The sequence below is a fragment of the Elgaria multicarinata genome, chromosome 14, assembly GCF_023053635.1.
Source record: "Elgaria multicarinata webbii isolate HBS135686 ecotype San Diego chromosome 14, rElgMul1.1.pri, whole genome shotgun sequence".
NCBI lineage: Eukaryota > Metazoa > Chordata > Lepidosauria > Squamata > Anguidae > Elgaria > Elgaria multicarinata.
The window spans coordinates 33,006,542-33,029,076 of record NC_086184.1 but is presented as its reverse complement, the minus strand read 5'-3'; the positions used below and the strand labels follow the sequence as shown (position 1 = coordinate 33,029,076).

The following is a 22,535-nucleotide window of genomic DNA, read 5'->3' as shown; positions in this document are numbered from 1 at the left end:
ACAAAAGACTTCTCTGCCTGAAGGCACTTTGGTCATTATAGGTCTCTGACAGTATGACGATTAAAGGGTGGTTTGTTTGCTCTTACTAAGGACAAAGATATTTCCAGTGTGAAGGTAGAATCAAAGTGTAAATTTCCGAATAATATCCTATCTTAGCAACAAGGGTGTTCAGTGATGAGCTCACTCAAACGCTCCTGCGGCCCTTGGATTGCTCTGGAGCGGGGGGGGGGGGGGCAATGCTGGACTCTCCAGGGGACAAGGTGGTCTTGGAGACAAATTAGCGGAGTCTAAGCTTTTGCAGGAGCAATGCATGGTGCTCTCCAGAAGGGCTTGATGGTTCTTGCTTGTCTTTTGGGGGAAAGGGAAGTTGGGCCATGGGTAAGATTTCATGCACATTTATTTATTGCATTTCTATACCGCCCAGTAGCGCTCTCTGGGCGGTTCACAAAAATTAAAACCATTCATAATATAAAACAACAATATAAAACCATAATATAAAATACAATAAAAAAGCTCAACTAGATAAAAACAGCAGCAATGCAAAATTACAAATTTAAAACAACGAGTTAAAATGTATTTATAGATTGTTAAAATGCTGGGAGAATAAAAAGGTCTTCACCTGGCGTCTAAAAGCATATAATGTAGGTGCCAAGCGAACCTCCCTAGGGAGCTCATTCCACAGCTGGGGTGCCACAGCAGAGAAGGCCCTCCTCCTGGTAGCCACCTGCCTCACTTCCTTTGCCAGGGGCTGGCGGAGAAGGACCCCTGAGGATGACCTTAAGGTCCGGGCAGGTACATATGGGAGGAGGCGTTCCTTCAGATAACCTGGCCCCAAGCCGTTTAGGGCTTTAAATGTTAATACCAGCCCTTTGAATCGGGCCCGCGTGATCTCACCTGCCAGTCCCTGTTAGTAAACGGGCTACCCTGTTTTGTACCAGCTGAAGTTTCCGAAACCATTTTCAAAGGCAGCCCCACGCATAATGCATTGCAGTAATCCAAACGAGAGGTTATCAGAGCATGGATCACTGTAGCTAGGCTATCTCTGTCCAGATAAGGGCGCAGCTGGTATATCAGCCTGAGCTGGTAAAAGGTGCTCTTTGCCACTGAGTTCACCTGTGCCTCAAGTGACAGCTCTGGATCCAAGAGCACCCCCAAACTATGGACCCGATCCTTCAGGGGGAGTGCAACCCACATCATCTGCAGAGGTGGTTGGTGCCCTTCCAATGACACACAGCGACTCAGGCCTGGGTGCTTTCATGTTCAGGGTTCCAGCAGGACTTGTGGCAGCTAACAAGACTTCTGTCTATTTGATAAGGGTATGGTGGTGCTCAGGCCTGAGCCAGTAACCGACATGGCAAGAGTTTCGTTTTTTTGTCCTAGTAATGTGATCTGCCAAACTTTTGTCCACCCCCCTTTTCCCAAAACAGTATTGGCATGTGTAGAGAAATTCAGAAAAACAACAACCCCAGAACTGTATTTGTTTTTTCTTAAAAAATAGAATAGCTTTGGATTATGAAATACTTTATTTTAGAGTGATGAATAAAATATTTAAGAACCTGTTTATACATTGCTACCCAGGTTTAACTCCCCTTAAATGATTTCTTAAAAAACCATGTAAAATCTGCATCAGGGCATGTCTCCACTAGGAACGCATCTCCTTGGCTAATGCAGCTTTTGGGCAGATGGTTGTTCAGATGATCCTTAAGAACATAAGAAGGGCCCTGCTGGATCAGACCAAGGGTCCACCTAGTCCAGCACTCTGTTCACACAGTAGCCTACAAGCTGTCCACTAGGATCTCACAAGCAGGACACGGTGCAACAGCACCCTCCCACCCATGTTCCCTAGCAATTGGTGTATATAGGCTTACTTCCTCTGATGCTTGTTTCCTGAAGTGCCATCCCCATGTATTCAGTGTTCATTGATTGGGATGTAATTATTGGTATATTTGGAGAGGCCTCTAAGGAAGTTCCTCACTTGCCTTTGCAGTTTATAATTTCCTCTAAGTTGATTGACAAGTTTGTCCTTCAGTTATATATGGTGCCAATACATATTGGGTTGATAAGTTCAAGCAGGCCAGGTAAGGGCTTTCCTGCTTTTCCAGTTCTGTGCTGGGAGATTGGGGAGCTCTTCCCCCAGGTCAAATTAGGAGATTGATTCATTTTTCCAGCAATGGAGAGATGCTATCCCACATGTAAATACTGCCGTCTGAGTACTCAGAGGAAACCGGAATTTATGGAAGTAAAAATGGTTTTTCCCCCCCAACAGAAGTGTATCTCAAGAGCTGTCAGAAACTATTCTCACCATGGTAGCCAACTGCAGCAATGTCATGAACAAAGCTAGACAGCCACCACCTGGAGTTATGCCCAAAGGACGTCCACCCAGTGCTAGTAGTCTAGATGCCATCTCTCCTGTACAGGTATGTGGACGCTTAAACCATGGCAGCATCATGATGGAAGGTGCTTCCTATGTCTCTCTAGACTGTTTTGTTTTGTACATAATCAAAGTTCATTCAGAATGTAGTAAACATACCTTTTTTAACTTGATAAATGTTAGACCTTGCACTGCCTTTGAACCTGGCATGTCTATTGTAGCTTCTCAGGCCAAGCAACAGTGCTAGATTGTAAGTACTTGTTATAACTGGGGCATTTCAGCTCTCATCTGAACTGTTCTTTTAAAAGCAAGTTACATCTCAATTACTCTCTCCCACTCTACTCTTAATAAGGACGAAAATGTGCTTCTTGCAACTATATTCAGTTGTACATTTTAGTGGCCTGTGCTTTCTAAAGACTTGACTTGGCACCCTTCTGCTGTTTAAAGATTTCTTTATTGATTTGATTTGTACCCAGCCTTTCTATCAAAAAAAGGCACTCAAGGTGGCTAACAGGCTCAATTAAATTTGATTAAAGCAATATATTAAAATAAAATAAAAACATAGCAGTTAACAGAATTAAAAATTGAAAAACACCTAACCCAACAGACCCACTTACAGGCCAGAGGCCTTCTTGAATAAAGTGGTCTTTGCCCGCCAGTGGAAGGACAACAGAGAAGGAGCGAACCTCGCCTCCTTTGGGAGGAAGTTCCACAGCCTGGGAGCGGACACCAAAAAGGTCCTCACTCAGCTTTCTACCAAGTACTCATCTGAAGGCAGTAGTCTTGAAAGAAGGGCCTGTCCAGAACATCTTAAGAACCAGGCAGGCTTATATGGGAGAAGGTGTTCTTTCAGCTAGCCTGGTCCCAAGACCTATAGGGTTTTACACGTCATAACCAGCACTTTGAATTGTGCCCAGAAACAGACTGGTAGCTGGTGAAATTGCTGTAACAAGGGAGTCACGTGCTTCAGCCCCATTTAGAGTATGTTAGAGTATTTAATGAGTGAATGCAGCACTTAATGAGTGAAGGGAACTTTTGTTGCCAGTATCCGCAGTAAGGCCATCTATAGGCTGAATCATTTGAGTAATTTTACTGTGAGGAGTTTGAACTTCCTTCTGTATGAACAAGTCACATACTCTTATGCAAATGTTAGATCGTAAAGCTAAGCAGTTGCTTAGGCTGCAGATGAAAGTAGTCCTGCATAACCTAAACCCAGAGGCCATAATTTCAGATTAATTTTAAAAAATATACAGAAATCTCTTGTATTACACATGTTTCTGAAGGCCAGTAAGGCAAACATATTATCAAGGGCTGGAGAAACTCCTTTGAGGAAAGGTTACAAGATTTGCAGCCTTTTAGCATAGAAAAAGGTGAGCACGGGGAGACATGATAGAGGTATATAAAATAATGCATAGTGTAGAGAAAGTAGATAGAGAGGTTTTTTCTCTCTGTTTCATAATACTACAATGTGGGGTCATCCAGTGAAACCGGTGGTAGATCCAGGACAGATAAAAAGAAGTAAATCTCCACACTATGGAAATGCGTTCTAAAAATGTAGTGGTGGGCCACCAACCTGCACAGCTTTAAGAGGGAATTGGACCAGTTAATGGAGGATAATAAAGCTATCAATGGCTACTAGTCATGATGGCTGTATATTATCTCCAGTATCAGAGGCAGGATGCTTTTCAATACCAATTGCTAGGATCACAAATGAACAGTAGGGTGCTGTTGCGCTGTTTGTGGGTTCCAGTTGGGGCATCTATGGGAACAGAATGCTGGGCTAGGGAGGCCTTCAGTCAGATCCAGCAGGAGTTATTTTCTTACATTAGTAAATCCCAGAATGTCTGGATTTGATGTGTGGCCTTATTGATTTTTCTTGGGCTGATATAAATGAAGATTGCCAACAATTTGATAGTTATAGGAAGTAAGAGCCATTGTCTTTTTTTTAATATTAATTTTTATCCTCAGATTGATCCCCTTGCTGCTGGGATGGCATCTCTCAGTATAGGTGGTTCAGCGGCTCCACACACCCAGAGTATGCCAGGTTTTCCTCCAAACTTGAGTTCAGCGTTCAGTACTCCTCAATCACCAGCAAAAGCATTTCCACCACTTTCCACGCAAAACCAGAATACGCCTTTTAGTGGGATTGGCGGACTCTCTTCGCAGCTTCCAGGTACAGTTTTATCAAGGGACTGGTTCTTGCGAAAAGTATATGGCTGTTCTGTCTCTAATCCTTTCTGGGACCAGACATTTTGCAGAACATTAGATACTATGGCTTGGATATGAAGTTGCTTCTGTTAAGGTGATGATAGTGGTGGGAGGGTAATTTTGGTCAAATCCCCCCCCCCAAGTCCTTCCATTTGCAGACCACCGAATCATGTCCCTCACTATTCCCAAGGGTCTCCCAGGCTCCAGGAGCAGATTTTTAGAGGGTTGTATCAGGAAAGGAGAGGAGTGAAAACTCTGTTCTGTGAATGTGAACTTCACTTTGCAGATGGAAATTTGGGATAGAAGCTAATGTACGCAACTAAAACAGCAAAAATGGAAGATGTTGTTTCACATGTAGTGCCTGTTGTTTTGGATTTGGGTAAGGAAGGAATTTGTAGAGCCCTGAAGTTTGGCTTCAGACCTCAGCAGCATTATGAGTGCTTAAATGGCTGTGCAGCATAACTTGGGCACTAAACTTCTTCTAGCTCAGTGTCTGATTAACCCTGTTCAGGCTGGGAACAAAGCATTTATAACAAAATAATTATTTTGTTTTTTCAGTAGGTGGTCTTACGACAGGTAGTCTGGGTATAGCAACTGGGGCCCTTGGCCTCCCTGCAGTGAACAATGACCCATTCGTGCCAAGAAAACTGAGTACATCGGGACTGAACCAGCCTACGTTCCAGCAGAGTAAGATGAAACCTTGTAAGTGGTAATGTTGTCTGATTGTGTGGCGTGACTGGTGTGCAGTGAATATAAGTGAGTGTCCCTTCCTGGTGGAAGGGGGGTTGCAGAAGCTTAGGGGAAACCTGCTTTTTTATTTCTCTTACATTCAGCTTTTCCTTTTGAAACCTCAGAGCAGTTTATTTGGGGCTCCGGCAGCCTCCTACCTTTGTGCTGTCCAGGCTGAAACCTGCTTAGCTTTAACAAACTGACAGTGCTCCCAACTGCTGATGACAGGCACTTGCCCTGTACAGTCGCCAAAGTTATTTCAGAGTTAAAACCTACTTGAATCAAGTGTCTTGTCAAATCTAGTTGAGACAAAGCTTTTATGGAAGTACTGGATAGGATGTTGTCTAATTTAATTGTGATATTAAACTAGGAAAATACCCCTCAGGTTGATTGGCAAGAGTAGCTAAGGACTATCCTACGTTTTGTTTTTTTAAACCCAAATTCTTTGATAAATGCAAGTTTGCCCAGGAGGGGTCTTGAGTCCAAACTTTGAGGTAATTGGAGCAGAAATTAGATGACAGGTATGGAAATACAATGCCAGTAATACCAGGGGGATGGTTCAAGAGGGTCAAGTAAGGGGTTACTTGGGCAGTTTGGTATGGAATGCTAGGTGTCTGGTGTCAGGAATAGATAGAAGTCTTCTGAGGAGGAGAGTTCTTTATTTTAAGTGGCGTAACCAGGTTACTAAGGGTGCATGTTTAGACAGAAATAGTCCTACAACTTCCAGCATTCCCCAGCCAGCCGTGAATAGGATGGCACCCTAAATGTCTTCAGTTTGCAGAGTTGTACAGTTTGATCCCAAGTTTAGCCTGAAGTTGTGTGAAAGTGTGTCTGCCTCTTAGCATTCAGCATGCTGTGTGACTGCTGCATCTTACACAATACGCTGGATGACTGTACAGTAATTGAGATTTGATTTCCTGGCTTTCAAAGTCACTGTTAGTGAAGTGTGATTGTGTTTCCTTAACTAAACCAGCAGCTGCAGCTAATGTTCTTCTTGGTTTTTGTGCTGCATATGGGTTATGTGCCTGCAAATAGGAGCATTCAGAATCTTCTAAGAGGTAAGCCATTGAAACATTTTGGTGCAGTGGCCTGTCCCAGCAAGCAAGGTACATGCCCAGTTGGGTGTGACCATTGCTTTCCTGCTCAGTTACTTTCTGACCACCACTGTGGCTTTTGGAATTTTCTTAATTCACAATTATCAGAACTAAACCATATTTTTCTTCTCTTCTTGCCATCTTTTTGCTTTAGTCCTCCATCATTCCCCCCTCAATCTTCTCTCCTGATAGTTCCTCTATATGTTTCACATTTTTATGTGTCTTGTGGTTTTTTCCCCTTGCTCACCTGTTCACCTAAGATGCAGCAGCCATTCTTCAAGAAATCCTGTTATTATGGGGGAAGCTTCCTCCTTTGGATGGACACAAGTCCTTATTTTGCCTAGATGAATAGCATGTTACAGGTGGGGAACTGGCAGGCTGCATGTACTTTCCATGGCTGACTGCCATCCAGTGCCAGAAAGGCAAGTGCACCCTATGTGCTCTGTTTCACTGCATCCAGGCAACCTGCCTTCTAGTGAGACAAATATAGGTGCCAGGGTGTTTCCCTCTGGCTGTTTGACTAGCTCTTCCTCCTGTGCGTTGATCCAGGGGAAGGTTACGTATCGAAATTCCATACTCTCAAGACTGATGGAGACCCTCAGCTTCAAGAACTCGTTAGGTCTTGTAGAACCTTTGGTCCTGGGACTGAATCTCAGCTGTGCTCCAGTAATAAAAGCGGGTGTCAAACAAAACCAGCTAAATGTCTAAGTTGGACACGCCAAAGAAGAAAAATGAGAAGAGATGACTCCTCATATGCTGCTACCTTTAGCCACCCATTTTCATTCTGGCAGGTCCAGTGGCCTGACCATTTTGGTGTTCCCCTACATTGGCTGGCTTGTTGCCTTGCCAATTCAGCCTTCTCTGGCTATGGTGTAAAAGCAGGTATCCCAGACCTGGCTATATTGAGATCATTGACTGTGCCTCAGATATGTGAATCCTCCCTGCGATAGGACTGACTCCTGCCATGGAGCTATTTCTCTCGAAATTGGAGCTGCTCTTCTCCCCCGCTCTTTCTGATCCTCATCTACTTCTCATTCCCACTCATTGCTTCCAATTGATGGGAACAGTTCTTGACTCCGTGCATGGATGACCATGCTTACTTGTCTTTGATACAAGCCATTGCTGACTTAGTTACCAACCTTAATACCATGGAGGTGGCAGATGCTAGGGAGCAGAGAGTAGCAGAGAATTGTTGGAGAAGTGTTTCCCTGCACATTCTAAGCTTAACCTGCTACTCCAAAGTGCAGTGGAATTGCCAGTGTCAAAGTAAGATTCACCTGGCAGTCTGGTAAGCTTCTGTACATTTAATGGGAAGGGGCAACTCAGGCTGCGGTTTGAAAAAATTGGGGATTTTTCAAACGGAGTGACATCAATAGCAAATACCCTGAAACATGGAAACAAACCTCAAAGTGATCTTAATAGGCTGGAGCGCTGGGCTGAAAACAACGGAATGAAATATAATAGGGATAAATGCCAAGTTCTACATCTAGGAAAAAGAAACCATATGCACAGTTACAACATGAGGGATACTTGGTTCAGCAATACTACAAAGAGAAGGATCTTAGAATTGGTTCAGCAATACTACAAAGAGAAGGATCTTAGAATTGTTGTAGATCACAAGCTGAATATGAGCTAACAGTGTGATGTGGCTGCAGGAAAGGCAAATGCTATTTTGGGCTGCATTAATAGAAGTATAGCTTCCAAATCGCACGAGCTACTGGTTCCCCTCTTTTTGGCCCTGGTTAGGCCTCATCTAGAGTATTGCGTCCAGTTCTGAGCACCACACTTCAAGAAGGTCGCAGACAAGTGGAGCGTGTTCAGAGGAGGGCAACCAGGATGATCAGGGGTCTGGAAACAAAGCCCTATGAAGAGAGACTGAAGGAACTGGGCGTGTTTAGCCTGGAGAAGAGGAGATTGAGGGGAGACATGATAGCACTCTTCAAATACTTAAAAGGTTGTCACACAGAGGAGGGCCAGGATCTCTTCTCGATCCTCCCAGAGTGCAGGACATGGAATAATGGGCTCAAGTTACAGGAAGTTCCGGCTGGACATAAGGAAAAACTTCCTGACTGTTAGAGCAGTATGACAATGGCACCGTTACCTAGGGAGGTTGTGGGCTCTCCCACACTAGAGGCCTTCAAGAGGCAGCTGGACAGCCATCTGTCAGGGATGCTTTAGGGTGGATTCCTGCATTGAGTGGGGGGTTGGACTCGATGGCCTTATAGGCCCCTTCCAACTCTACTATTCTGTGATTCTGTTATCGTCAGCAGACAAACAAGAAAGAATCTCATGTATGGAAAGCATGCTAAAGACTAAATATATTGACAAATTGATTTGATTTGCAAAGACATCAGTTTGAACATAAGGGGAGAAGAGAGGAGGGGGTAGCATAATTATATAGGATATAAAAACAAAATTCCCAAGTATGCAGTGTGTGTGTGTGTATGTGTATACACACTTCAATACTTCTGCATGCAGTTGTGCATGCAGTTGTACACACACACATATTGGGTGGCTAACTTCTAACCTTTGGATACAACAGCACAGTTGCAGATTATTTCTTAACCAGGATGCCAAGTTATTCACAGCAATTCTTGCAAGTACACTGAACTGATAAAAAAAAATCTTTATGTTTGTCAGATGGATAACTGGCAGATTTTATACACTCTACCAGAGAAATTTAAGTAGTCCAAATGAATGGGATAAACAGCAATAATTTGTACATAGATATCCTGCTACTACTCCTTTTCAACCCGAAAGGGACTATTCAGAAATGTTGATGCTTGCAGTGGGAGGATCGAAAACTGACTATCAAACACTTCTACTAACGCACCTTAATATTCCGTTGGAAAATCATAGAATAGTAGAGTTGGAAGAGGCCTATAAGGCCATCCAGTCCAACTCCCTGCTTAGTGCAGGAATCCACCTTAAAGCATCCCTGACAGATGGCTGTCCAGCTGCCTCTTGAATACCTCTAGTGTGGTAGAGCCCACAACCTCCCTAGGTCATGGGTTCCATTGTCGTACTGCTCTTACAGTCAGGAAGTTTTTCCTGACTGGGCTTCCTGTAACTTGAGCCCATTATTCCATGTCCTACACTCTGGGATGATCAAGAAGAGATCCTGGCTCTCCTCCGTGTGACAACCCTTCAAGTACTTGAGGAGTACTATCATGTCTCCCCTTAGTTCTTTCAGCCTCTCCTCATAGGGCTTTGTTTCCAGACCTCTGATCATCCTTGTTGCCCTCCTCTGAACACACTCCAGCTTGTCTGCATCCTTCTTGAAGTGTGGTGCCCAGAACTGGACACAATACTCAACCAGGGCTGAATAGAGAGAAACCAGTACCTCGCGCGATTTGGAAGCTATACTTCTATTAGGAAAAGTAAAGGAACCTCCCATGCAAGCACTGAGTTATTACTGACTGTTGGAGGGACGCCAGCTTTCGCTGACGTTTTCTTGGCAGGCCTTATAGCGGGGTGGTTTGCCGTTGCCTTCCCCGGCCATGATTACCTTTCCCCCAGCTAACCGGGTACTCATTTTACCGACCTCGGGACGATGGAAGGCTGAGTCAACCCGAGCCAGCTGCCTGAAACCAGCTTCCGCTGGGATTGAATTCAGGCCGTGGAGAGAGTTTCAGCTGCAGCAACTGCTGCTTTACCGCTTTGCGCCACACAAGGCTCCTATACTTCCATTAATGCAGCCCAAAATAGCATTTGCTTTTTTTGCAGCCACATCACACTGTTGGCTCATATTCAGCTTGTGATCTATAACAATTCCAAAATCCTTCTCGCTTGGACTATTGCTGAGTCAAGTATCCCCCATCTTGTAACTCTGCATTTGGTTTCTATTTCCTAGATGTAGAACTTGGCATTTATCCTTATTAAATTTCATTCTGTTGTTTTCAGCAGGAACTTCAAGCACAGTCAAAACTATTGTTGCAGCACTCTAGTTTTGAGCTTCTTGGCATAATTCCAAAATAGTTAAAACAGTCAAGGAAAAGCAACTTTGAAACTAGAAAACTAAAAGAAATTAAAATATAGAAACACTTAAACGTTCCCTGACTAGGATTAATGGCCACAGTTAGTTTTCCTTTGTTCCAAACTCTCCTAATAGAGATGCCCCAATTTTATTTTAAAAGATGGCAAACGTTATTGGAAACTTTGTAATAGAAGAAAAAAGCTGTGCACTGGCAGAAAATCACTTTGCTGACACTGAAAAGAAGGCAGTGTTTGATTTTCCTAACCTCCGGTTCTATTGTGATTCGTTCAGCGACAACCATGCCATTGTCTACAGCATCAGATAAGGAGGGGGAATCTTGTCTTCAGCTATAGCTTGCCTGTGGCTTCTGAAATGGTGCATCCATGACACTATAACCGCTGTAGAACTTCACTTGGCAAGCTATGACAGGGCTGGATGCTCCTCCCATGTGTGGGTAGGCTGGCTTACCCACCATTTGTTCTGTTACAGGGCTTTCCCAGTGTAGACCTATGAAGCTGCCTTGTCCTGAATCCAATAATTGGCCCACTGAGCTCAGTTTAGCATGTCTACATCAGCTAGCATAGCCAATGGTAATAGATCGAAACAGCCCTTACTAAGATCACCAATGATCTCCTTACTGCCAAGTCTAAAGGCCATTATTCCGTTCTTATTCTCCTTGATCTAACTGCAGCCTTTGACACGGTTGATCATGATCTTCTCTTAGATTCCCTTCATGACCTTGGATTTTGTGGCTCTGTCTATAACTGGTTTGCCTCCTATCTAGCGGGTCGCTCTTTCAGCGTGTTGGCTAATGGCAGCTCGTCTTCCTCCTTTCCCCTTTCAGTAGGGGTTCCGCAAGGCTCAGTGCTTGGCCCGTTGTTGTTTTCCTTATACATGTTGCCCTTGGGCAAGCTTATTCAATCTCATGGCCTCCAATATCATCTGTATGCTGATGATACACAATTATATCTGTCATCTCCGGAACTTTCTCCTGATGTTCACGATCGTATCTCGGCATGTCTTTCAGATATCTCAGCTTGGCTGCTTCATCGTCGTTTGAAACTTAATATGGCAAAGACTGAATTGCTTGTTTTTCCTCCTAAACCTTCTCCTCATCTCTCATTCTCTCTTTCTGTCAGTGATGTTACGCTTACTCCGGTCAAGGAAGCTCGTAGCCTTGGCTTTATATTCGACTCCTCGCTCTCCTTTATTCCTCATATTGAGGCAGTAGCTAAATCTTGTCGTTTTTTCCTGTATAATATTGCCAGGATTCGATCATTTTTGTCTGTCTCTTCTGCCAAGACGCTTGTTCATGCGCTGGTTATTTCACGGTTGGACTACTGCAACCTTCTTCTCTCTGGCCTTCCTTCTTCTCACATCAGTCCGTTGGTTTCTGTTCACCACTCTGCCGCAAAGATCATCTTCTTGGCTCGCCGCTCTGACCATGTTACTCCGCTTCTGAAATCTCTTCATTGGCTTCCAATTCACTTCAGAATCCAATATAAACTTCTCCTGTTAACCTTCAAAGCTTTTCACGGTCTAGCTCCTTCCTATCTCTCCTCTCTCATCTCACACTATTGCCCCGCTCGTGCTCTTCGCTCCTCTGATGCCATGTTTCTCACCTGCCCAAGGGCCTCTACTTCCCTTGCTCGGCTTCGTCCATTTTCTTCTGCTGCCCCTTACGCCTGGAACGCTCTTCCAGAACATTTGAGAACTACAAGTTCAATCGCAGCTTTTAAAGCTCAACTAAAAACTTTTCTTTTTCCTAAAGCTTTTAAAACTTGATTTTGTTCTGACTTTATACTGTTAGTTTTACCCTACCCAGTGCCTGCTTACCCTACCCTGTGCCTGTTGGCATTCTCTTCCCCTCCTTATTGTTTTACTATGATTTTATTAGATTGTAAGCCTATGCGGCAGGGCCTTGCTATTTACTGTTTTACTCTGTACAGTACCATGTACATTGATGGTGCTCTATAAATAATAATAATAATAATAATAATAATAATAATAATAATAATAATAATAATAATAGTAGTAGTCCAACACATCTGGAAGGCACTGGGATGCCTGTCCCTGATCAACAGGCAGCAACTCTTCAGGCAAGGATCTTTCCAAGCCCTACCTGGAGATAGTGAGGATTAGACCTGGACGCTTTAGCTTGCTCTACCAGTTTGCTATGGATGCTTTCACCACCACCATCAATGCGAACTCTGCAGCTGGCCCATGCTGAGTCCCTGGGTGATACATTCGGGTTTATTCTATTTATTTAAGCATTTTTATCCTGCAATTCAGCCAAAAAAAGGCTCTCACAGTGGCTTACAAAAATATTTCTTGACAGTCCCTGCCCACAGGCTTACAATCTAAAGTTCTGTTGGGTTCGGGGCCTTTTCCCTACTTAGCACCATCCAGTTGTTCAAACATTGGTTACTCCCAGTTCCATCCAGAAGCAGGCAGGATCTTTTAAAATAAAGGCCAAGGTGGTTGGACTGCACCCATTTCCTTCTGTAGTCCATCCTTCTCCAACCTGGTGCCCCCTAGAAGTGTTGGTCTGCAGCATCTGAAGGGCAACAGGTTGGGGAGGCCTGCTCGAACCAGTCTTCCCCTGCATCCTTATCAGTCACTTGTGCCTGCTGTCTCAAGCAGGCCTGTAGAAAAAGGAATTGGAGCCCAGTGTGGAGGTTCTCCTGTTTTGTTTTCCTGCAGGGGCTCCCAAACCATCCTAGTATTGGTCCTGTGTCCTGCTGGCTCCCCCCGCCCCACTTCCATTGGCATGTCAGGCTCCTAAGATATGTTAGGGCTACTGTTACTTTCTACTGTTAGTTTTACCCTACCCTGTGCCTGCTTACCCTACCCTGTACCTGTTTGCATTCTCTTCCCCTCCTTATTGTTTTACTATGATTTTATTAGCTTGTAAGCCTATGCGGCAGGGTCTTGCTATTTACTGTTTTACTCTGTACAGCACCATGTACACTGATGGTGCTATATAAATAAATAAATAAATAAATAAATAATAATAATAATAATAATAATAATAATAATAATAGTTGCCACCCCCCTCTTGCAGGACGCATAATTTGTTTTGTCCCTCTCTGCTAGGGCTGAGAGCTGCTAGGAGCTCATGAGAGGGGCAGTGTGGGAATAGGGTTTTTTGGTCTTCAATGTATAAATAAACTTGATGATCAAGGTGAGTGGCCATGAGCAGCAGTACCTCCTTCGCTTTGATCCTGATCACGTGGCAGCTGCCTTCAGCAGGTACCATGCCAGCCTCATGTTCCTTTTCACTAAGGCAGGTGGCTCTCTTTCTCGCCCCCCCCTCTCAATTGATTGAAAGAAGGGGCCTTTGCAAGCAGACAATGATCAGATCTCCCCACTGTGGACTGCCAGAATATTTATTAGAACCTTTCCCCCTTTGGATGCAGTGTTTGCCTTACTTGCAGAGGTTCCCAGATTTTTCCTCTTGCATTTCTGCTGCCTTAATAATTTGTGAGACTCTGGCCTGTCTTTTATTTGATCCCTTACACAATTTTACCTCTAATTCCAGTAATATTATCCTTCTCCAGCCTTGTGTGGCGCAGAGCGGTAAAGCAGCAGTTTCTGCAGCCGAAACTCTCCCCATGGCCTGAGTTCAATCCCAGCGGAAGCTGGTTTCAGGCAGCCAGCTCAGGTCGACTCAGCCTTCCATCCTCCTGAGGTCGGTAAAATGAGTACCCAGTTAGCTGGGAGAAAGGTAATCACGGCCGGGGAAGGCAATGGCAAACCACCCCGCTATAAAGCCTGCCAAGAAAACATCAGCGAAAACTGGCGTCTCTCCAAGAGTCAGTAATGATTCAGTGCTTGCACAAGAAGTTCCTTTCCTTTCCTATCCTTCTCACATATCACTGAACCCAGGAAGCTTGTATCCAAAAAAAGCTGTCTCCACTATATCCTACCAGTTGTTGTTTATTCGTTCAGTCGCTTCCGACTCTTCGTGACTTCCACTACCAGTACTTCCACTCTAATCTGTGGAACCTTGTTTTTGGGCCTACGGGCCTTATCCGGCCTATGATATGGTCCCAGCTTGGAACACCTCCTTTCTGTGACCCCGCTTTGAGACAGCTTGCTAGTGGGATCGCACAGCGACCACAAAGGAAGATAGCCATAATTATTTTAGTGGTTGCACAATCCACCCTCATTTACCTTTTCATATATTTCTCTATCTGCATATCCTTCCTGGGCAGCTGCAGCAGGCCAGTGGGAAATTGCTGGGCATGCACTATGGTTGCTTGGGCAGGCCATCACCCCAAAATGTTTCAATGGCTTATCTTTAGAATCTGCCCCGCACAGGCACAGCAGCCATATATGTTACTGCACAGGTGGCCACTCAGAGAACTGTACTTACAGGTAAGCTGTCTTTCCTTGAGCTGCCAGTATAGCTCATTGAACGATAGGCTGTGTCTTGAAGTCTGTTGAAATTCTGTATACTGCTTTCTGTTCCCTTGGAGTTGGAGCTATCATTGTGAAATGAATGCCTTTTGTAATAATAATAATAATAATAATAATAATAATAATAATAATAATAATAATATAACTGTTGTTTATACTGTTGTTTTTATGTCTCTGATGGTTTTTAAATTTTGTATATTTTGAACGTTTACTGTTTTTAGCTTTTGTGAACCGCCCAGAGAGCTTCGGCTGTGGGGCGGTATATAAATGTAAATAAATAAATAAATAAAAATTTATTTCTTACCCGCCTCTCCATCCTGATCAAGGCGGGGAACAACAATAATGCCCTTAGTGGACTTATTTAATGTGTATTTACCTTTTTCAACAGCTGACTTATCTCAGGTATGGCCAGAGGCTAATCAGCACTTTAGCAAAGAGATTGATGATGAAGCCAACAGCTATTTTCAGCGTATTTATAATCACCCACCACACCCAACTATGTCTGTAGATGAGGTGAGCTTTGTATAGCTGTTTCCCTTGTGTGTTCTCTCTCTCTCTCTCTCTCTCTCCCCTTGTTGCTCTCCCTTTCCATAGGCTTTCTTTTCAGTCTTATGAAACATTTGGGGCAGTAGGTGCTTGCAACATTGCTTTTTGTTTGGTTGCAGTTTTAAGGGAAATTTAAATTATGAAGTTCCAAAATGTATGCCCACACAGTTGCAGACAACTTTTGTGCAAGTGAAATTGGATGTTTTAAGTTGTGTCCAGTGGAAACACTATTCTCAAGGTTAATTTCATTAGTAAATCTCATTGTTGTATTCAATTCAGTAAGTATTTAGTATTAAATACTAAGTTCTAAGAGATCAAGAGCAGCTAAAACAGCATCAGTGTCTTTAAAAAAAAATCCACATTGCATCAGAATCAGTTGTGCAGAATAGTTCTGTTTTACTTTCATTTTAGTAGTTACTCTGTTGTTGCTTGGGATAATTTGTTTTTCCCTTGGGGATCTCCTAAACCAAAAAAGGGTTACTTAGGAGAGGAAGTTGCAGTTGCTAAGCTTTAAATGTTAGGGTAACATTATACTGCTAGGCTTTGCAGTAGAAGTTGGATCAAATTACAGTCCCTTTTAAAATGCATTTTGGCGTGCACTTTATGGAATATTAGGAAACATAATTCAATTATTTGTATTTTCAAAAAGAGTATTCAAAATGATCACGATAAAAATTTTGCAGTCTCTAGCACAATCAGTTAAACTTTAGTGAATGCTGTAATATGAGACCTGCTTTATACATCACGAGCAACTCTTTCTGTTTAAATGTACAACCCAGAGTTCTATTTGGGACTCCAAATATGTGGAGAGAAGATTTGTAATATCCCCTAGTAAAACTTTTGGCTGGGTTTCCCAACAAATTCTACTTAATGCAGGTGCTCCACACCCCTTTGTGAAAGGGCGTGAGCGTAAATGAGTCTCTTCGTAACATTTTGATTTCTTTACAGGTGTTAGAAATGCTACAGAGGTTTAAGGACTCCAACATTAAACGGGAACGCGAAGTATTTAACTGTATGCTGAGGAACTTGTTTGAGGAGTATCGGTTTTTCCCCCAGTACCCTGATAAAGAACTACACATAACAGCCTGCCTCTTTGGTGGGATAATAGAGAAAGGACTGGTTACATATATGGCACTGGGCCTGGCCTTGCGCTATGTTCTTGAAGCCTTACGAAAGCCTTTTACATCCAAAATGTACTATTTTGGTATTGCTGCACTAGATAGATTTAAAAATAGGTGAGTGTCTTTTTATAATATTTCCAGAACTGCATGGGGGGATCTCTAACCATATGCCTACGTCAGCAAATTATTTAGTTTTGCAATACAAAGTTAATGGTATGTTGCCATTTTTGAATGTTTCCCACAAGAGAGGCATAACTAAAATAGACACTTCAGTTAATAAAAGAAATTCATATTTTAGGATAAATGAAACAGCAATCAATTACAGGTAGTGTGAAGATGGGCAGAAATTGCCTCCAAATAATACTTCAATTAATGCTTAAGTATCAGATGGCATACACATTAATGATGCTCCTGAAATGAAGATATTACAAATCATTGTTACTGGATAAGAGCGCCCACCCACCCCCGGTTGTAACTAGCTGCCTATGTACAAAGAACAATCCAGCCAAAGTTTAGCCATTTGATGTCTTACTGATATTAATGGGAGGAGAAAACACACACACACAAATAACTTTAACTGGATTGTTCCTGATACTTTTGGAAGATGTAGGGTAACTCTCCCAAGACACACTATAATGGAAAGCTTAACTTTCATCCCATTTGCAAGACAGTTTTCTGAGCCCTCTAGAAACAACTAGTAGGGCACACTTACCAGATGCCTTCATGTCAAAGTGCTGGTAAGTAGTTACTCTTTTGTCTCACAGTACAAATCAGTCTTGAGTCCATTTCTTTCCTTCCCAAAGCAATTAAATCCTTGCTAATACCTTCCCATATCCCAATAGTCCCATTTCCCTTCCTCCTGTTGGCCACCTCTTCCCTTCACAGTACTGCCATTTGCTCCTTCACGCCACCCCTGCAGTCCCTGTGGCTTTCTTTGATTTTGTCCCTTCCATTTGCTGCCATATATTTCCTTCTCTCCTACAGCTTTGAGTCGAGCTGGGCTTGGTGCAGCATTTGTCACTGCACACCCATGTGGGAAAATCTTACCTAGGGCATCATGTTCAGGATACTTTCGGAAACCATAACTGCTAATGGTTTTCAATGAAAGCTAAGACTTCCTTAATTTTAACACTTACTTTGGTCATTAGTGCAACTTGTTTTTTGTAAACTCAGTTTTCATACTCCTGCTAGAAGGCTGTGTAATTTCTTTTTTCCTCCCCCTTTCAGTGCCATAGACTTGTTTCATATTCAGTAGGGATTTTCATTCAAATAACTATCATAGTTCTGCAACAGTCAGGTAGTGTGATTAATGCTACAAGCCTTATGCACACTTACATAGTAATAAACCCCACTGCATTTAGTTGTGTAGGATTTGCATTGCACGTTTACTATGTTTTAACAAATACTGCTTGTTCCTATTTACAAAGTAAGCTTAGATAGGTATTTGAACAAAGATAGGGTTCTGAAGTCAAGTTAGCATTTATGCAGTTAAAAAGCAAGACCAAGGTCTCTTACGTCTGCTCATTAATTAAAACATTTTATAATACTTTTTGTACAAAGCGTAAAGCAGTGTACTGTACATGAAAAACATAAAATATGTTTTTGTGACTAAATTGTGCGTACTCAACTCTCTGTATATATATTGGCCTTATGTTGCAGAATGCTTTTCATAAAGAATTGAGTTGGTAGGTTGTGTTGTGAACTAGAGTGGGAGAGAAGTAGAAGCGAGGCCCAGTGGGATGGGGAAATAGATTTGTGGGAACAGGAGAGAGGGTCCTGTGGGCTGGGGGAGCGATAGCAAGCTAGGTGTGTCATGAAGGGTCTTCGTCTTCTGGCCATTCAAAAAGCCTACTTTAGCAAACTACCCCTAGTACTTTCCACCTTTTTTAAAACTCCTTTTAAAATAAATTAAACTCTGTAGCCTATAACAAAGTCTGTATGTTGGCCCAGTCCATTGAGTGTTATTGGACAGCCTCCCACTTAATTTAGTGTGGCTGCTATTGAAACGAGGAGAAGGTGTGCACAGGAACGGTGCCTGTTGAATAGGGCCTGAGTAGATGTTGTCATGAACTAAGAAGTTAATTGTGTCCCGCAAATTCAAGGCTGCCGCTGCTTTTTCATTCATATAAGAGCCGATGTAACTCCTATCAGCTTAGTAGGTTGGCTATTTCACAGTGGTTTTATGCCTTGGCAGTGTATAGGCAGAAGTCCTGGCTATGTCGAAAATTCCCACATATTTGCTGACCAGCTTGTGTGCAGCAGAACCAAAAAATCCTCAGAGCAACTCTTATTAATTTAGCCAGAGATTAACCATTATTGTGTTGTTGGTGGTTTTGATCAGGCTATTTTCTCCTACTAATGGATAGTTTTGCCATTGACAGATTGAAGGACTATCCCCAGTATTGTCAGCACTTGGCTTCTATTAGTCACTTTATACAGTTCCCTCATCACCTGCAGGAGGTGAGTGTTAAAAGTTACGGAAAGTGAATCAGCAAGGGGGAGGGAAGACATTGAAATGAGTTAGGTTTAATTGCATGTTGGAAAGCTTCAGCTTTCCCTTCATTTAGTGCTGCAGCATCTACTTAATAAAGGGCACAAAAGTTCTGTGTGAGCAACCTCCATGCATCTGAGAAGAAAAACAAGTTAAAACTTCCAGCCAACTATTTTTCTGTTCATTTTCCTTTAATATAAACCATAGCCTTTTGTCCCAACTGGAAGCGTTTATCTGACAGTTAACTCTTAATTCTTGCCAGACAGCTTCTTAGAGGATTGGGTCATAAATGGGCTTTCCTAGCAAATAAATACCTACTGCTAGGCACAGCAGTCCGTCTGCTCAGACCTTCTGAAAGCAATCAAACTAGGGATAGTGGAATTAGGATCCTGAAGGTCTGATTCAAAGGCTGTAGTCCAAACACTAAAAGCAATGTTGGTTTAGAGTCTGGGCATCAGTGACATGCCAATCAGCAGGGATTTCGTTATTGTATATGTAATATTGAATATTTACTTGTGATAAACAACATTGAACATCTTGCAAGCTGCAGTCAGAAAAGTCTGATATAACACTCACCGTCCGTTGTCAATGGAAGTAGATTGCAGAAACTCTTTTGCCCTTATCCAAAACTTGACTTTTGATTTGGAATAGTCCCACCAGTGGAATATTTCACTTACTCCTTTTTCTGTCATTGAAGTCTGCAAGGAAGGCTTACACACCCTTCCAGTAGCAGATCATCTTTCCTCTAGCTCTTGCTACCTCCCATATACCTGCAGGATGGTAGGAAGGGAATGGAGGAAGGACTTGAAGCACTTGCCTTCAGTTAACATTGGTGCTGCTAATTGATTCAAGGCCAGTCCAGGTTCATTGTTGTAGCAAAATAAGGGCTGCTTCTAAGTTATGTTCAATGACTATCTGTGGTTTTTAGAGTAGCTGGAGCATTGCAGACTGTATTTGTGGTGGTTGGACTTGCCCAAGATACTCAAGATCAAGAACTTTGCGGGATTGGTTCTAGTGTTAAGGCGATTCTAAAATGTGCTAATATATGTTTGAGTGCATATGAGATTTAAGAATGTTCTACATCTTGTCTATTGTAGTACATTGAATATGGACAGCAATCCAGAGACCCTCCTGTGAAGATGCAGGGGTCAATCACCACCCCTGGAAGTATTGCACTTGCTCAGGCACAGGCTCAGGCTCAGGTTCCAGCAAAAGCTCCTCTTGCTGGTCAAGTTAGCACTATAGTAACCACCTCCACTACCACCACTACTGTGGCAAAGACTACAATCACTCCAGTGGGTCGGGTCAGCTTCAAGAAGGATGTGCCGGTAAGTACGTGAGCCAGTTTACTGGCACAAACACGATGTGGGACATGCAAACGAGTTTTTAGCAATAAGCCTTGGTGTAAAACTATAAAGGTTAATGTTTTGTGAGCCCTGTTAATGATTAATTTTGATTTTGTTTGAACCTATACAAACAAAGATGTAAGCACCTATACACTCGTGCTTACAAGGCCTCATTCAGGTCTTTCTCAGGCAGCCGGCTCAGGTCGACTCAGCCTTCCATCCTTCTGAGGTCGGTAAAATGAGGACCCAGCTAGCTGGGGGAAAGGTAACCGTGACTGGGGAAGGCAATGGCAAACCACCCCGCTACGAAGTCTGCCAAGAGAATGTCTGCGAAAGCAGGCGTCCCTCTAGGAGTCAGCAATGACTCAAGTGCTGGCACGAGAGGTTCTTTTCCTTTCCTTTCCTTCCCTCAGAAAAGAACTAATTATGTATTTCAACGATTTATACACTGCCCTTCAGAAAAGGTAAAGTTTGCAAAAACTAGATTTTTGTGAACCGCCCATAGAGCTTCAGCTATTGGGCGGTATAAAAATGTAATAAATAAATAAACAAATAGATTAAACAGAAAATTTGAACCAGTCTTTAATGGCAACCCCATGTACAGTACTTTGTGGTAATCAGTCCTAAACATTACGAGTGCACAGATAATGGTGGCCTGGCTATCCCTGTTCTGGGGATACTGCACCTGGCACACCAGCCTAAATTGATGAAAGACCCTCTTCACCACAGAAGCTATCCAGCCAGCCCTCCATGTACAAAGGTGGATGTAGAAGCACCATAAAATTGCAGACTGGCTTCTGCAGTACCATAAAGTGCCTCTTATTAGCTTCGCTTGGTATGCCAGCTGCACCCCCTTACGGAAAGGAATGATCTGTCAAGTGTTATCCATGCTTTGGTAACATCTGTGCATGATCTATTACAATGGGTTGTGCATTGGGCTTTACTGAAAGAGATCAGGAACCTCAGCCAATTCAAATAATCTGCTGGAGGACTCCTAATTGGAGCCTACTAACTAGTAGTGATCGTATTTCTCTTACATTTAAAGCTTTGCATTGTTTTACGCTTTGGGTTGTATCCAATGTTAGTCCTACTTTGAATAGACCTGTTGAAATGAATGGGATTTAAGTTAGGGGTAATTAACTTAAGTCTCATTCATTTCAGTGGGTCTGCTCTAAGTAGGACTAACATTGGACACAACCCCATTGTTTCCAGCTATTTTAGGTGCCAGTTAACTTTTTTAAAAATACCCAAAGCTAAAGGGCACAAGGAAAAGGAAAGATGCGCTACCCTGTTCAACAGTTACTGTCTTAATGAGGTCATTTCAGTCCTTCTCACCTGAGCTTTTATTGCTGCTTTATTTTGTAATACTACTTATAGAACTTTTAAAATTGTAATATTTAATGGTGGTTGTAAGTTACCTTAAAAGCTTTTTACAAGAAGGCAGGGGAGACATTTTTTAAAACAAATAGCCATTGGCATGGCAAGCTGTGCTTAGGTGGGTCATCAGACAAATGGCACCGGGCCCACACTGTGGCTTGAACAAGCCGCCATGGCCTTAGTGTGAGGCTTTCTTCTCAGTCGTAAAAGAGCAGCTTCTCCTCTCGGGTTCTGAGGAGAGTTCGGAGCCCAAGTGAGGAACTTCCAAGGGCTTCCCCCTTCCTTGTCCCCTTTAGCCTTGGTTTTTTTAAGGGGTTAACAGTGCTGATACTGTATTTAATGATAAGAACGATTGCTTTATTGGAGTTCTGTGTACATAGCTTGGTTATACTACTCTGGGAAGGAGGAAGATCATCCCAATTCCTGTTTGGGGTGGGGGGAATACCCAGCTCTGCCTGCAGCAGTAGAAGTCAACTGTTCCCACCCGCCACCCCCTTGAACTGTCTGGTGCTTTCTCTTTCCTCTTATCCTTTGAATCTTTAGATAATATCACCTTTGGGGTAAAAGATGTAAAATTTCCAGACATTTTGAAGCCATGGGAGAAAACTGGGGTTTTTGTGGGGCGGGGGGGGGGGGGAACTGAGATCTTTGGAAAAATGGAGGAAAAAAACCAATATAAGCACAAAAAATTTACTTTTTTTGTAACAAACAAAAATTTTACTTTTTTTGTAACAAACAGAGCTACAAGCTCCTGAACTGTAAGGAACCTCTTTGGTTTTGCCAGTTTATGAGGAGCAGGCAAAAAACAATTAAAAACAAACAAACAAACAAGAAACCATCAACATTAGTAACAA

General features: G+C 42.8%; 1 protein-coding gene and 1 non-coding gene across 6 annotated transcripts in view; both read left to right on the top strand.

The window, feature by feature from the left end:
- Window positions 1-22,535, top strand: part of CNOT1 (CCR4-NOT transcription complex subunit 1) — a 112,752-nt gene that overhangs the window by 50,556 nt on the left and 39,661 nt on the right. For 3 of the 5 annotated variants that reach the window (XM_063140877.1, XM_063140875.1, XM_063140873.1), the window contains 7 exons: window positions 2,267-2,417; window positions 4,340-4,544; window positions 5,138-5,281; window positions 15,189-15,313; window positions 16,295-16,581; window positions 18,849-18,927; window positions 20,056-20,286. In XM_063140877.1, the coding sequence (XP_062996947.1) occupies window positions 2,267-2,417; window positions 4,340-4,544; window positions 5,138-5,281; window positions 15,189-15,313; window positions 16,295-16,581; window positions 18,849-18,927; window positions 20,056-20,286 (1,222 nt within the window). The remainder of the gene's footprint in view (window positions 1-2,266; window positions 2,418-4,339; window positions 4,545-5,137; window positions 5,282-15,188; window positions 15,314-16,294; window positions 16,582-18,848; window positions 18,928-20,055; window positions 20,287-22,535) is intronic. The other 2 variants (XM_063140876.1, XM_063140874.1) reach the window with 1 other exon arrangement.
- LOC134409016 (small nucleolar RNA SNORA50) lies at window positions 2,558-2,691 on the top strand. The gene has a single exon (XR_010026148.1). It is a non-coding gene; the product is annotated as a small nucleolar RNA SNORA50 (small nucleolar RNA).